The sequence below is a fragment of the Camelus dromedarius genome, chromosome 10, assembly GCF_036321535.1.
Source record: "Camelus dromedarius isolate mCamDro1 chromosome 10, mCamDro1.pat, whole genome shotgun sequence".
Lineage (NCBI taxonomy): Eukaryota > Metazoa > Chordata > Mammalia > Artiodactyla > Camelidae > Camelus > Camelus dromedarius.
Genome location: NC_087445.1, coordinates 49,491,221 through 49,505,064, shown reverse-complemented (window position 1 = coordinate 49,505,064; position 13,844 = coordinate 49,491,221). Strand labels below are relative to the sequence as shown.

Below are 13,844 nucleotides of genomic sequence, written 5' to 3'. Positions count from 1 at the left end.
AACCTGGACCCAGAGCCGTCCCCAGGCTGTGAAGGGAGAGCGCTGGGAGTGGCTGGAGGGGTCAGGACTGCTGATGCTGGGCGGGTCATGTTGATCTCAGCAGCGATGACCGGCCCCAGTGCCCCACAGCCCAGCGTGGGCACAGCACCACAGCCTGTTTATCCCCCTCTCTGATTTTTCATGAACCTGTCCCTCCCTCTCCATCCCCTCTGCCCTCCTTCAGCCCAGGTGACCATCACTCTCATCTGTTCCACCCTTTCTTTCTCTAACCATCAGAGGAATCACCTAATAGTGAACACTGGTCCTCACCTTCCCATGCTGTAACCCCTGCTATAGCTCCCATTGCCCTCAGAGTCCAGGTCATTTCAGTTGGCTCCTGAGAGGATCCGGGTCCTGCCTGCTCGCCCACCTCTTCCCTGCAGCCTCCTGTGCCCTGCCCACACCAAGCACAGGCAGCCATTACCTGTTTACCATTAATTGGACCTGCATGGGATAGTGTGTTGGTCAGGACAGATAGACTATTCTCTGTGACAAATAACCCTGCTACTTCTCAGTGGTTCACTCTATAAGTTTATTTCCCAGTCACACTATTTGTCCAACATGAGTCAGTTGTGGGGAGGTGCTTTGTTCACATAGTCCCTTGGGGACCCAGGATGATGGAAGCTGCACCATCTGGAACATGTGACCTCATCCTTCCAGCCAAGGACAAGAATTCCAGAGGGTCACAGGCAGGTCTTACATGCTTCAGCCTGGAAGTGACACTGGTCACTTTTGCCCATGATTCACTGGCTAGGCCTAATAGTGGCTATCTAACTGCAAGGAGGCTGGGACAGGAGGGGAGCAGTGGAATGTCTGGTGAGCATCACAGTAGGCCACACACAGGTCCCCCACCACCACCATCGGCAACCTCCGCCCCAGTTCATCCCCCACCGCTCAAGACAAGGCAGGAGTAGGGTCCCAGGAGCTGAGCCTGCTGACTTGCCCCCTACTTTGCCACCACCCACGCAGGCCCCAGGCAACTTATCAGCTGCCACCTAATTGCCAAGACCCTGGGGGGATCATTATCCCTTGATCTTCCTTCCTAAGATGATCTTTAGGACCCATTTCTCTCAGGACGCAGAGCAGAGCAAAGCTGAGCTGCTCCTTAGCAAGTGGTGGCGTTTATCTTACAGACACTGAGTAAATCCCTTTCTGATTCTGTTTCCTTTGTCGAATTGACCACTAGGAAGCTCAGACTCAAATTTCACCCCCTGAGGTCCACTTCCTCTGTGTGCAGGGTCTGGCAGCACACATTTGTAGTTGACTCCCCCCACATTTCAGGTGATCTCTTGGTTCTCGCATTTTCCCTCTGTCCCCATTTCCTCACCGTGGCTTGTGTGTGTGTGTGTGTGTGTGTGTGTGTGTGTGTGTGTGTGTGTGTGTGTGTTCTGTCTATTTCTGTAAGGCTTCCTACATCCTTTCTGGGATCAGATGGGCATTAATTAGGCAGTCAGTCCCTGTGTTCTGTGCTGCCTCCTGTAGCTCTGGCAAATACAGCCAGCGTTTTGGGCAAAGGTCCTAAAAGGCAAGTTGAAATACCTGAGCTTCACAGGATAGACCCGCCCCGACAAGGCTGATGGGCTACCTGGTAGGGTATAAAGGGCTTGGCTCAAGGGTCGGGCCCCTGCTCTCCATGATCTCCCAAGGGCAGCAGCCTAATCTTGTGCCTTTGAACTGAGCCCAAAGAAGAGCCTCAGGCCGGCCAAGCAGGCTGGGTCAGCGCCTTCTTTGTCCTGACCTCATGGATGCCCGGCCAAACATGCCTTCCCCCTGGGAAATGCCTGGGGGCCTGGCGTAGGCAAAGCACTGTGCCAGGCATTCCTGGGGCAGCCCCAGGCCTTTCTCTGACATATGTGCAATCTGGTAGAGGAGACCTGACACCAAACTGCAAATCAGGACAGACAGTGTCAAGGGCCAAAAGTCAAGGAGGAGAGACAGAGGAGAGCAAGAGGTCCGCTACTCCAGGTCAGCGCTGGAGGAGGGCGCCTGGGAGCTGGGGAAGGGGAGGATTTGGACTTGTAGAGATGGGTATGGGCAATAGGGGGCTGGGAAGAGCAAGCTAAGCAGAGGGAAAGGCAAGGGTGAAGGCCCAGAGGACTGTAAATGCAGGAGCAGATGCAAGGGAAGCTGGGTGGTGGTCTTCATCTGGAAGTTATCATTTAGAAGATGATCAAGAAAAAGTAAATCTTGGAATATGGGGTGGGACCCAAACCGAGTCTGGCCTTGATCCTGTAGGACATCAGTGAATGGGGTGCATCAAAGGGTGGTCTAAGGTGGGGGCCTTGGTGGGAGGAATACAGTCAGGCTCAGTGTCCAGAACAATCCCTCTGGCTGCACAGGGAACGTGGATAGGAGGGCCCAGTGGGTCAGTGAGACTGAGGGGCAGGAGTTTGAACGGAGCAGCAGTGGGGAGAGAGGAGGCCACATGGTGTCATGTGTTTGGCAATGAGTCCCAGATCCTCTTACAAGCCATTCATGATCTAGCCCTGCTCACCCCTCCAGCTTGTATTCTCTTCATTCACACCATCCAGTCTACATGTTATATGTGTGAATTTTTTTTTTCTTTTTAGCATCTCCTTGCTAATCTTACCAATCCACATGTAGTTCCCCAAACATTTCATGTTGGCTTCTATCTCGGGGCCTTTGCTCAAGCTGTTCCATCTGCCCAGACACTTCCCTCCAGCTCACCCTTGTCCAGCTTCCATGGCCAGCTCCTACTCATCCTTCAACTCACAGCTTACATGTCACTTCCTCTGGGAAGCCCTCCCTGACTGCCATGTACAAACCTCCATTATTACCTGTGGTACACTGGGTCCCAGTGGCCCAGACTCACTGGTGGCCTCACTCATAGGACTCTTGGCCCCTGTAAGGCTGGGCTTAGCCTTGTTCTCTCCAAACCCCCAGTGCCTGGCACAGGACTTAGTCACATGGTGGTGCTTAGTAAATACTGAGTGAACAAATACAAGGCTGGATGAAGAGCAAGGGAAGGTCAAGATGCCTGGATGATAATAGTGGTTGTAATTATTGCTGTTGAGTGAGAGATCTTAATGTATCATCTAATTTAATCCTTACAACAAGTCTATGAGACAGATATTTTCTTTGTCCCCATTTTACAGATAAGGAAACTTGAGGCTTCAGAAGTTAAGTCATTTGGCCATCCAGCTAGCAAGAGGCAGAGCTGGAACTGGAGCCCAGGGAGACTGGTTCCAGAAGACATATTGTTACCCACTTAACTAGGCTGAGTGGGGCAGGGTGGCTGGGCTGTTGGGTGAGGTGCTGGATAGGGAGAGAATAGGGTGAGTTCCCTCTGTGGTTTTTCTGCCTTTTTATGTTCACACTGGAAGGGATGAAAAGCAAACAGTTCAGCAGTAACTATCCATCATCTCACCAGGTCCATAGAAGTAGCCACAATTATAGCCTGTTCACCTGGGAGCCCTTTATAGCACATTACTATCCTTGTAGAAATGAGCATTGTCCTGGTCACACCCTCTTATGTATTCTCAAGGTGAGACTCCACGTGCCCTGCTGTGTCCTGCAACGAGCCTCACACCTCCTCTGTCCCATTTGTCTCCGGCAGATGTCATGGCACCCCCAGTACCGGAGCTCCAAGTTCCGCCACGTCTTTGGCAAACCAGCCAGCAAGGAGAACTGCTACGACTCAGTGCCCATCACCCGCAGCGTCCACGACAACCACTTCTGCGCTGTGAACCCCCACTTCATTGCGGTCGTGACTGAGTGTGCTGGTGGGGGGGCCTTCCTCGTCATCCCTTTGCACCAGGTAAGGATGCCTGCTAAGCCCAGGTCCAAACAGCTCTCTGGAGGCAGCGCAGGACAGAGGGAAGGTAGAGAGAGCTTTGGTTTCCGTCCCATATGTGGGTTCAAGACCTAGCCCTGCCTGTTGCCAGCCGTGTCACGAGTGACCACAAATAAGTCATTTCACTCCCTTGAGTCTTAGTTTCCTCATTGGTAAAGTATACCTCTCCCGGGATTTCGGCTTCTAGCAGTCATCTAGGACTCCTGGGACCTCCCCTCCACCCCACTGCAAAGCATTTCACTCCTGCATAACATTTAATTCTTAACGCACTGCTGGGCTAACTAGACGTTGAGGAAGTCTCGAAAAACCACCTCCTCTTCCCAAGAAAGGGAAAAAACCTGAGCCAAAATCTAAGTAGAAAAGGTTAGCAGCAAGTGAACAGGAAGAACAGGCTTGTCCTGTGACAAAGGTGGACAGAATAAGTTGGGCCGTATGCAGTTGCTGATATTTAACAGTTTTTGACCCCAAATGGCAGTTTCACATAGATTAACTTGATAGCAGGTCTTTTCAGGATCCTGAGTCTCTGCCTTGAGGCAGAATCTCTGAAGGGGCTCGAGGGATCTGGACTTGAGAGTGCCTCTGGCTTGCCGCAGAAGCAGATACAGAGTTCCTCCAGAGAGAAGCATTCCCAATGTGGACAGGATTCCCACAGATTAAGATCAGGGAAATTCGTAAGCTGAGAACACCAAGCATGTAAACATCCATGAGTAAGCGTCAGACTTAGACAAACAACAGACTTAGAGCCCCAAAGGGCTTTAGAAGTTCAAATCGTAAATACAGATTGGACTCTCATAGATCAGGTTTTCTGATCCCAGTGCAGTTGAGCTAGAAATCAGTAACAAAAGATAAATTTTAAATGCCCATTCATTTTGAAATTTAGAAACACCTTTCTAAATAACTTCTAGATTAAAGAAGAAATCAAAATAGAAATTTAAAAATACTTGGAAATGAATGATAGTGAAATACATCACAAAACTTACAGGATACAGAGAAGGTGGTGCCTCAAGGGAAGTTCATAGCATAGATGCTTATGTTAGGCTGAGAAATAATGACTCAACATTCACTCTAAGAAGTTAGAAAAAGAACAACAGAGTAAACCCAAAGAAAGTTTGAGGAAGGAGGTAATAAAGAGTAGAAATCAGTGAAAGAGAATCAGTGATCGATTAAAGAGGATCAAGAGAGCCTAAAGTTGGTTCTTAGAAAAGACATAGACAAGCCTCTGGAGAGATGGTCAGAAATTAAAGAGAGAAGGTACAAACAGCACCAAGAACAACAACAACAACAAAGGCAGTATCAGTAGAACTTCAAAAAATAGGAGCAATTTTATGACAATATATTTGAAAATGTTGGCAATATGGACAGATTCCTGATATATATATATATAATTTGTCAATACCAATTCAAGTAGAAATACAAAGCCTGAATAGTCCTGTAACTGTTTTCAAAATTGAGTAATAAAAATTTCTCTTAAAGAAAACAGCAGAAGGAAAAGGCAAGCCATAAGTGAGAAAGGATATTTGCACAGTGAACGTGACAAAGAGCTCATTTCCTGAATGTATAAAATGAACTAGGGGGGACAAAACTGAACAGCTTTCTCACAGCAGAGAAAATCCAAATGGTTACTAAACATTTGAAAAAATGCTCAACCTTGTTAGTAAACCACAATGAGATAACCACTGCAACTCACCAGCTTGACAAAAATGTAAAAATCTAGTAATAGTAAGTAATGATGAGGATATGGAGCACTGTAAACTCTCAGTCTTCTGGTGGCAGGGTAAACTGGCACACGTGTTTTGGAACGAAGTGTGACAGTTTCTATTAAAGAGGAAAATACACAGACAGTGACTCAGAGATTCCACTCTTATGTATTTACTATGCAAAACTGTGTGCTTAGATGTGTCAGAACACAAACACAAGAGTCTGCATGGGAGCATTGTTCATGTTATCACAAAACTGCAAAAACCTAAATGTCCAAGAATTGAATAAATAAATTATGGTATATCCATAATGTTGAATATACACAGTTATGAAAAGTCAAAGTATAGGCATATACCATGACATGGATGAATCATAAAGACAATGTCGAGGAAAGAAACCAAATAAATTACAGTCTCGTTCTATTTACCTAAAGTTAAAAACAGACTAAATTACATTATATTTTAAGGGATGCATAAGTAGAAAAATCTTAAAGAAAAGCAAGCAGGGGATTATCAAGAAAACCAGGATAATAGTTACCCCCTGTGGGAGGGAGGGAGGGAGGGAGTTATGATTGGAAAGTGTTCCATAGAGGGGAGTCTCCTCTGTACTGGTAATGGTTCATATGTTGACCTGGGAAGATGGTAGTTATATGGTTAAATTTATTTTTTAACAATTCATTAAGCTGAACATTTACATTTTATGCATTTTTTTAGTATATTATATTTCACACAAACACACAAAACGATGACACTTGGCCCATGTGGTTTGTTTTTTGTTTGGTTGGTTTTGTCTTTATTTTCCCTAGAGGGGAAGTAATTTATTTGTTTATTTGTTTGTTTTAATGAAGGTGCTGGGGATTGAACCCAGGACCTTGTGCATGCTAGGTATACACTCTACCACTAAGCTATACCCTCCCCGAGTCCATGTGGTTTTATGGGCAATTTTTATGAAACTTTCAAGGAACTGATTCTTCTAATCTTTTACCAACACCTCCAAAGACTAGGAAAAGAGGGGCTGCTCCCCTCCTTGTTCTGAGGCCAGTATAACCTTGATTACAAAACCAGATAGGAATAGATCAAGAAAGAAAAATTACAGGCCAGTATCACTCAAGAAGATGAATGCAAAATTATTAGCAAATCGAATTTAGTAGCGGATTGAAAAAAGATATATTCTGACCACATTGGATTTATTCCAGAAACTGAGTGATTTAATATTAGTAAATCTATAAATATAGATCACTATGTTAGCACATGAAGGGAGAAAACCCATGTGGTCATCTCCATAAATGCATAAAAAGCATTTTATAGAGTGCGGTACCCACTACTGATAAAAATTCTTTGCAAACTAGGAAAGGGGAAGTTATAGGAACATATAAATATAACATATAAGAGACAAAGAGACAAAGTTTTTAAAACTTTTTATTGAAAGAATCTCAACCCTACAGAAAAGTTGCAAAAATAGTTGAATAAAGTGATTATCCTTCACCTAGATTCACCAGTTGTTAACATTCTGCCAAATTTACTTTTTATATCTTTTTCTCCATATGTGAGTATACAGAAATTTCACTTCTGGTCCAGAATCCAACTCAAGATCATGCATTTTATTTAGTTATCATATCTCTTAGTCCACTTTATTTCATGATATTGACATTTTAAAGCAGTAAAGTCCAGCTGTTTTGTAAACATTCCTAAATTTGGATTTGTCAAATTGTTTCCTCATGATTAGATTCATGTCATACATTTTTGGCAAGAGTATTAAACAGGTGATGTGTATCCTCAGTTCATTACATCATGTGACACATGATGTCAGCTTGTCCCATAATTGGAGATGTTGGTGATATTTGATCTATTTGTTAATATGATGCAAACATCATTTATAAAGAGAGAATGTTAGAAACAACCCTTTAAGATCAGCGATAAGATAAAAGTTCCTGGCCTGCACAGTACGACTAAGAAAATAAGTTAAAGGTATAAGGATTGAAAAGGAAGAAGTAAAACTACATTATTTGCAGATGTGATTGTCTACATAGAAACCCAAAAGAACATATAGTCAAATTATTAGAAAAATAATAAGAATGTTTGGAAGGTGGCTGGATAAAAAAAATCAGAATACAAAAATGAATCACAATTTTACCTACCAAGAATGCTTGGAAAATGTAAGCATTTGCAGTAAAATAAAAGAAAAGTGAATACCTAGGAATAAATAAGTGAAACTGAAAAGAAGAAAATTACAGCGCATCATTGAAAGGCTAATGTTGAAGGTGACCTAGTAAAAGGAAATATGTACCATGTTCATGAATAGCCACTTTTCATCCGTTCCCCAGATGTCCACAGCATTCTCCTTTTTATGACATATGCCACAGACCATTCCTGTCTTGGGATACTGTGCCTTGAGTTCTTTGAATTAGAGTCATTTGTGTTCTTTTGGTAGCACCTCCTCATGTACTTGGAATAGTGAGAAAAAGAACCAGTACTTTGTTTACCCATATACCACCTTGTGGCCACAAAGATGGTGCTCATACATTTTCACTGATTGAACAAATTACCCAGTGATTGTTCATCCAAATAAATAGAGAGGCATGCTTGTTAAAGGGAAGGGCACAAGCCAAGATGTGGAGTTGGGACTGTGCGTGGAATGTTCACGGAACAGTGCAGAGAGCAGTCTGGCCAGAACAAATGAACAGTCTGTGAAGGGCAGGAAGGGAAATATCCTGGGAAGTGGACTGGGGCCAGGTGAGAAGGGCCTTGAACGCCAGGGTGAGAAGTGTAAACTGTACTCTAGAAAGAGGTGACATTTTTCAAGCTGAGGAGGGACAAGTGTAAAATGGGATGTAAGGAAAGACTTGAAGGTCAGAGCTGGAAAGACCCCTAGAGATGGCCTGTTCAGCTACTTGCTTCTCCTGAGCTCTGGGTGCTTTTAAAAGATTCTGTCCACCAAGCAAACTATATTTTTAATGAATTAATTAATGTGTTTTCCTGCTCTTTATTACTTAGACTCTCAGAACTCTCCATTTCTAGCTAGCATGAACTACTCAGTATAAACAGGTACTAATGACTGATAGTAAGAAAATAAATTGGTTTGATGTGATGGGGTGTGACCTGGGTGCAAAGAGGGGACCTAGTTTAGATAGATTGATTAGAGAAGGCCTTTCTGGGGAGGCAACGTTTGCACAGAGAGCCACTCAAAGTTCTAGAGGCAGAGTGTTCAGGCAGACTGGATAGCAAATACAAAGGCCCACCTCATGGAATGGGTTTTGTGTGTTTGAGAAACAAGCGGGTGCATTGTCACATAGGCAAGCATGGTCGGAGGTGAGGTCAGAGAGAGGAGCAGGGCCGGGACTGTGATGGCTTTGTAGGCCAGGGCGGGAGTCTGGCTCTACTCTGAGTCCACTGGGAAACCCCTGGAAGGTTGAAACTCAGCTGTCTGTCCTGCTCAACCTGATCCTGGGTACTCTGTGATTCTCTTTGGACTTTTTGAAACAGCATAAATAGCTGGAGGACACATGTTCATTGCTACCTAGGAATCCAGGCAGTCAGAGCCGGAAGCCACTAATCAGAGTTCACACCTGAGTGTCCAACACAGATTCTGATTTGGTGACCTGAATGTTGCTATCATCACAAAGATCTCCCATGTTGACCTTTTATAGCCGCAGCCACTTCCCTCCACCCCTACCTTCTCCTTCACCCCTGACTACCGCTAATCTGCTCTCCATCTCTATACTTCTGCCATTTTAAGAATGTCATACAAATGGAACTGTACAGAATGTAGCCTTTTGGGCTTGACTTTTTTCACTCAGTACAATTCTCTGGAGATCCATTTAGATTGTTGGGTGTACCAGTTAGTTGCTAATTCTTTTTTATTGCTGAGTCATATTCTGTGGTGTGGGTGCACACAGTTTGTCGAACCATTTGCCGTTGAAGGCCATCTGGGCTGTTTCCAGTTTGGGGCTTAGGAACGAAGCTGCTGTAAACATTTGTGTACAAATGTCTGTGTGAACATAAGTAAATTCCATTTTTCTGGGATAACTGACAAGGAGTGCCATCGCTGGATCATAAAGTAGTTACGTGTGCAGTTTTATAAGAACCTGCCAAGCTATTTTCACAAATAGCTTTATAGCATAAGTAAAATATTATGTGGAACATGCTTCTAAAAAAGTCTTTGCTGTTTATCTGAGATTCAAATTCTACTAGACAAGCCTTTATTTTCATTTGCTTAATCTGGCATTTCTACACCCAGGTGATGCCAATGCTACTTGTTTACAAACTACATTTTCAGCAGTGGGGCTCACTTCTAGTTCTTTTTTATCATTACAAAAAAATTTCCAAAGCAAAGGCAGATAAAAACTACAATGAACTCTTCTTACCCAGAGTTTAGAATTTTGAAGACTTTGCTGCTCTTGCTTCATCCATCCCCTTTTACCCCTGAGGTATTTTAAAGCAAATCCTGGACAGCTTGTTATTTTACCCCCACAAAGTTCAGTCTGCAATTCTAAAATATAGTAACACTTTCTGACATAAGCACAACGCCAGGATCACAGCATCAACAATATCTCCTGTGCCACCTGGTCCCTATATGTGAAAATGCCCTTGATTTCCTCAGAAATGCCTCTTTGTATCTGGTTTGTTTGAATCAGGATCCAGAAATTTCCATGCACTGCATTTGGCTGACATTTTCTTAAGTAACCAGATTCAGTGTGATAAGCAGGAAGGAGAGGCTGAGACAGGGAAAGGACACAAGTGCTGGTCCCATTGGGCAGCACTTATCTGAGCAGACAGGTCTGCAGGCCCTTCTCCAGGTAGCCATAGGGACAGGCCTTATGTTGTACCTTTTTTAGCCCATTCTGTAGGAGGTCTTGCCCCATTGTACAGATGAGGATGTTGAGGCTCAGAGAGATGACTTCCTGAAGGACCCTGAGCAGTAAGGGTGAGGACCTAGACCTGGGCATGGCCTTGGCTTCCCCCACCCCCTCCCTCAGCTGACTGGCGCTTCTGAGGTTTGGCTCTGGTTTACGTTGGCTTCTTCTCAGTTACCAGAAAGAGGTGTCAGTAAAGAAAGGAAGGGACAAGCTAGCTAATTTTTTTTTCACTTAAATGAGCCATTTTATTATCATTTTATTACCTCTCCCAGTTTCTATGCTCAGGAATTCAGGTAAGGTCAGTGGGAGATTCTGTCCTTGGGTCCCTTATGTGGTTGCAATCAGTTGGTGGCTGGAGCTAGAAGAGCAGAGTGACTGGAGAAGCTGCAGTCTTGCTGGGTGTTGGCTCTCTCTTCATGCAGTCTTGGGCCTCTCCATGTGGTCTCTCCAAAAGAGCTGGTTTGTGCTTCCTCACAACATGGCAGCCTCGGGGCTGGTTCAGTGCTTCAGTGCAAGTATTTTTGCTCCCAAGGCAGCAGCTGCATCAGCTTTTACAACATGGCCTCAGAAGTCAAGTAGCATCACTTCTACCATCACTTCTGTTGCTTACAAGTCAATCACAAGCCCACCTGGATTCCAGGAGGAATTAGCCTTACTCCTTAATGGAGAAAAGGAAAGGTTCTTGAAAAGCAATGTGGACTAGGGGATATGGTGGCTCTCTTTGCAAAATATAATATGCCAGAAGGTAGAAATTACTGATGATCATAACCTTGAAAAGAAATTTTTGTATTTTAAGAAAATAATGTTAACCCAACTGAATCTCTGTATTAGTGAAATAAGTTCTGAAGAACTTTCATTCTCTTCTTAATTACTTTCAGTCTCTTCTCTGCATTACCTCTGACACTCTAGGGTAGAACAATCGGGTGTAATGGGCTGTGTTAGTTTACTAGGGCTGCCATGACAAAATACCATAAACTGAGTGACTTAAGCAAACAGAAATTTATTGTCTCACAGTTCTGGAAGCTAAAAGTCTGAGACTGAGGTGTCGGCGAGGTTGATTCCTCCTGAGGGCTGCAACAGAAAACTGGTCCCTGCCTCTCGCCTAATATCTTGTGGTTTGCCTGTAATCTTTGATATTCCTGGTCTTGTAGAAGGTCACTCCCACCTCAGCCTTCATCTTCACATGGTGTTCCCCTTGAGTGCATGTATCTTGTCCAAAATTCTCCTTTTTATAAGGACACCAGTCATATTGGATTAGGGGCCCACTCTACTCCAGTAAGACTTCATCTTAACTAATTATATCTGCAATGACCCTATTTACATGGAAAATCACATTCTGAGGTACCGGGGGTTAGGACTTCAACATATGAATTTAGGGGGACACAATTCAACCTATAACATGTCTCTTATTTTTTTGAAAGAAGGAGCTTCTCTTTTTTTTTTTTTTAATATTCAACCAACTTTTTTTTTTCTTTATAGTGATTCCGTGATTGACACAGAATTTTATTTTATTTTTTAATTGAAGTACAGTCAGTTGCAATGTGTCAATTTCTGGTACAGCACAATGTCCCAGTCATGCATATACATATATATATTTGTTTTCATATTCTTTTTCATTAAAGGTTATTGCAAGATACTGAATATAGTTCCCTGTGCTATACAGAAGAAATTTGTTTTTTTAAATCTGTTTTTATATATAGTGGCTAACATTTGCAAATCTCAAACTCCCAAATTTATCCCTTTCCACCCTCTTCCCCCAGTAACCATAGGATTGTTTACTATAGCTAATTCTTTATTGGAACACAGGATTGAAAGGTGCCTGGCCTTACCATATGTCCTGGAAGTTTTCTCAGAAGGCTCAGGCTGCCCAGGTGGTGTCAAGTGTGCCAAAGGGAATGACTTCACAGTCCCTTCCTCTTGCCTGCTGTGACCCAGGGTGGGCCTGTTGCAGGGTGGCGCTTGCCGCCCAGGCAACCAAGGGCTATGTTTAGGGACCAAAGGCACAGTGGGAAGGCCTGAGGACAGGCCCGCCCTGAGCCCGGGGACATGCCTGGTTGGGCTCCTGACCTTGGGGCCCAGCCTACAGCGGACCCAGCCCCTCAGGGTAGGAGGCGGACTTTGCTGTGAGGTGTGGAGGTCGGGAGGCATGCCAGCAAGAGCAGGCAGAGCCCTGGGGATGGGCCCTGCAGCATCGCTGGCAGTGGACGGGGCCAGAGGGATGCATGGGCTTGAGGGGCTGAATGGACACAGGGCCTACAGGTACCTGGGAGCAAGGGGAGGGGAGCACTTCACTGCTGTGCTCTTAGAGGCCAGCCAGACCCTCCTTAAGCCTGTGTCAGACCATGTCACTCCCTTGTGTAAACGCCTACCAAGACCCCCATCACCTGCACACACAGTCCTGCCTTTTTCATCAAAGCCCTCCAGGCCCCATCCCAGCCGACGGCTGAACCTCAGAGCCTTCCATAGCACATACCTGTTCTTTCCGCATTCAGGTCCCCCTTCTAGGAATGCAGGGTGTAGACTAGTCTGTTTTATTTTTCTATTTTAGGGGAGAGTCTCTTCCAGTTCTAAGAGTCTGTTCAGCCTGGAAAAGGACATATTCAAGGAAAGAGTCTTCTGCCTTCAAATATCCAAGGAGCTGGCCTGGGACTAGGGGTCGAGTTGGGGGTGGTGTCTATGGGGTCCCAAGGGACAGAGCTAGAACCACAAGCAGAGAGTGAGGGGAGCGGGAAAAGCCACAGGGAGGCTACACCAGGCTCTGAGTAAGAAGCATTTTCTCACAGTCAGCAAGGTCTGAAAGTGGAATAAACCACTGGGGAGAAAGTGAGCTCCCCATCTCTGGAGGTGACCAAGCAGGGTTACCAGGTAGCCTCTGCGGTTTACCACCTCCAGCCCTGGGTGTGGGGTTCTACAGTAAACCCTCTTCATGCTCATCTGTGTATATGAGAGGAGAGCTGATGAATGACGCTCTGCCCTAGATCCTCTTGGGAATGTGATTGGCATTTTAGCAGCACGATTAGAGAACACTCTTGTCATCTTTCTCTCTGCTCAGCCCTCTCCTCCGGGCAGCCCTCCAGCCCCTTCTAGTTAGGACATGACTCATCTGTCCACATGTCCATCTCTCCATGGGCTCTAGCCTGTGCAGGGTAACTATCTCCACTCCCACAGCCTCACCCTCTTGTTTGGCCTCCCCTCTGCTGTCCCATCTGCCAGTCTACCTTCCCTGCTGTCTTCCTTAAAGCCTACTTATGGCCCAGCCTTTCTGACTTGAAATGCCTCCCTTTGACCTTGGTCAAAGTCTCCCTTTCTCTAAGGCCCAATTCAAAAGCCTCCCCCTCCATGAAACCTTCTTTGATTGATCCCCCAGGGCCCCTTTTCTGCCTCTGCCTCTCTCTCCAAGCCTTGAATATACCACATCCTGCCTCCTCCACAGACTGG

At 45.0% G+C, this 13,844-nt stretch overlaps 1 protein-coding gene across 1 annotated transcript in view; it reads left to right on the top strand.

Annotated features, from left to right (window-relative positions):
- The window catches only part of CORO2A (coronin 2A), a 55,482-nt gene that overhangs the window by 23,569 nt on the left and 18,069 nt on the right, over positions 1–13,844 (top strand). Inside the window, exon 2 of the mRNA XM_031450079.2 lies at positions 3,617–3,817. Within this exon, the coding sequence (XP_031305939.1) occupies positions 3,617–3,817 (201 nt within the window). The remainder of the gene's footprint in view (positions 1–3,616; positions 3,818–13,844) is intronic.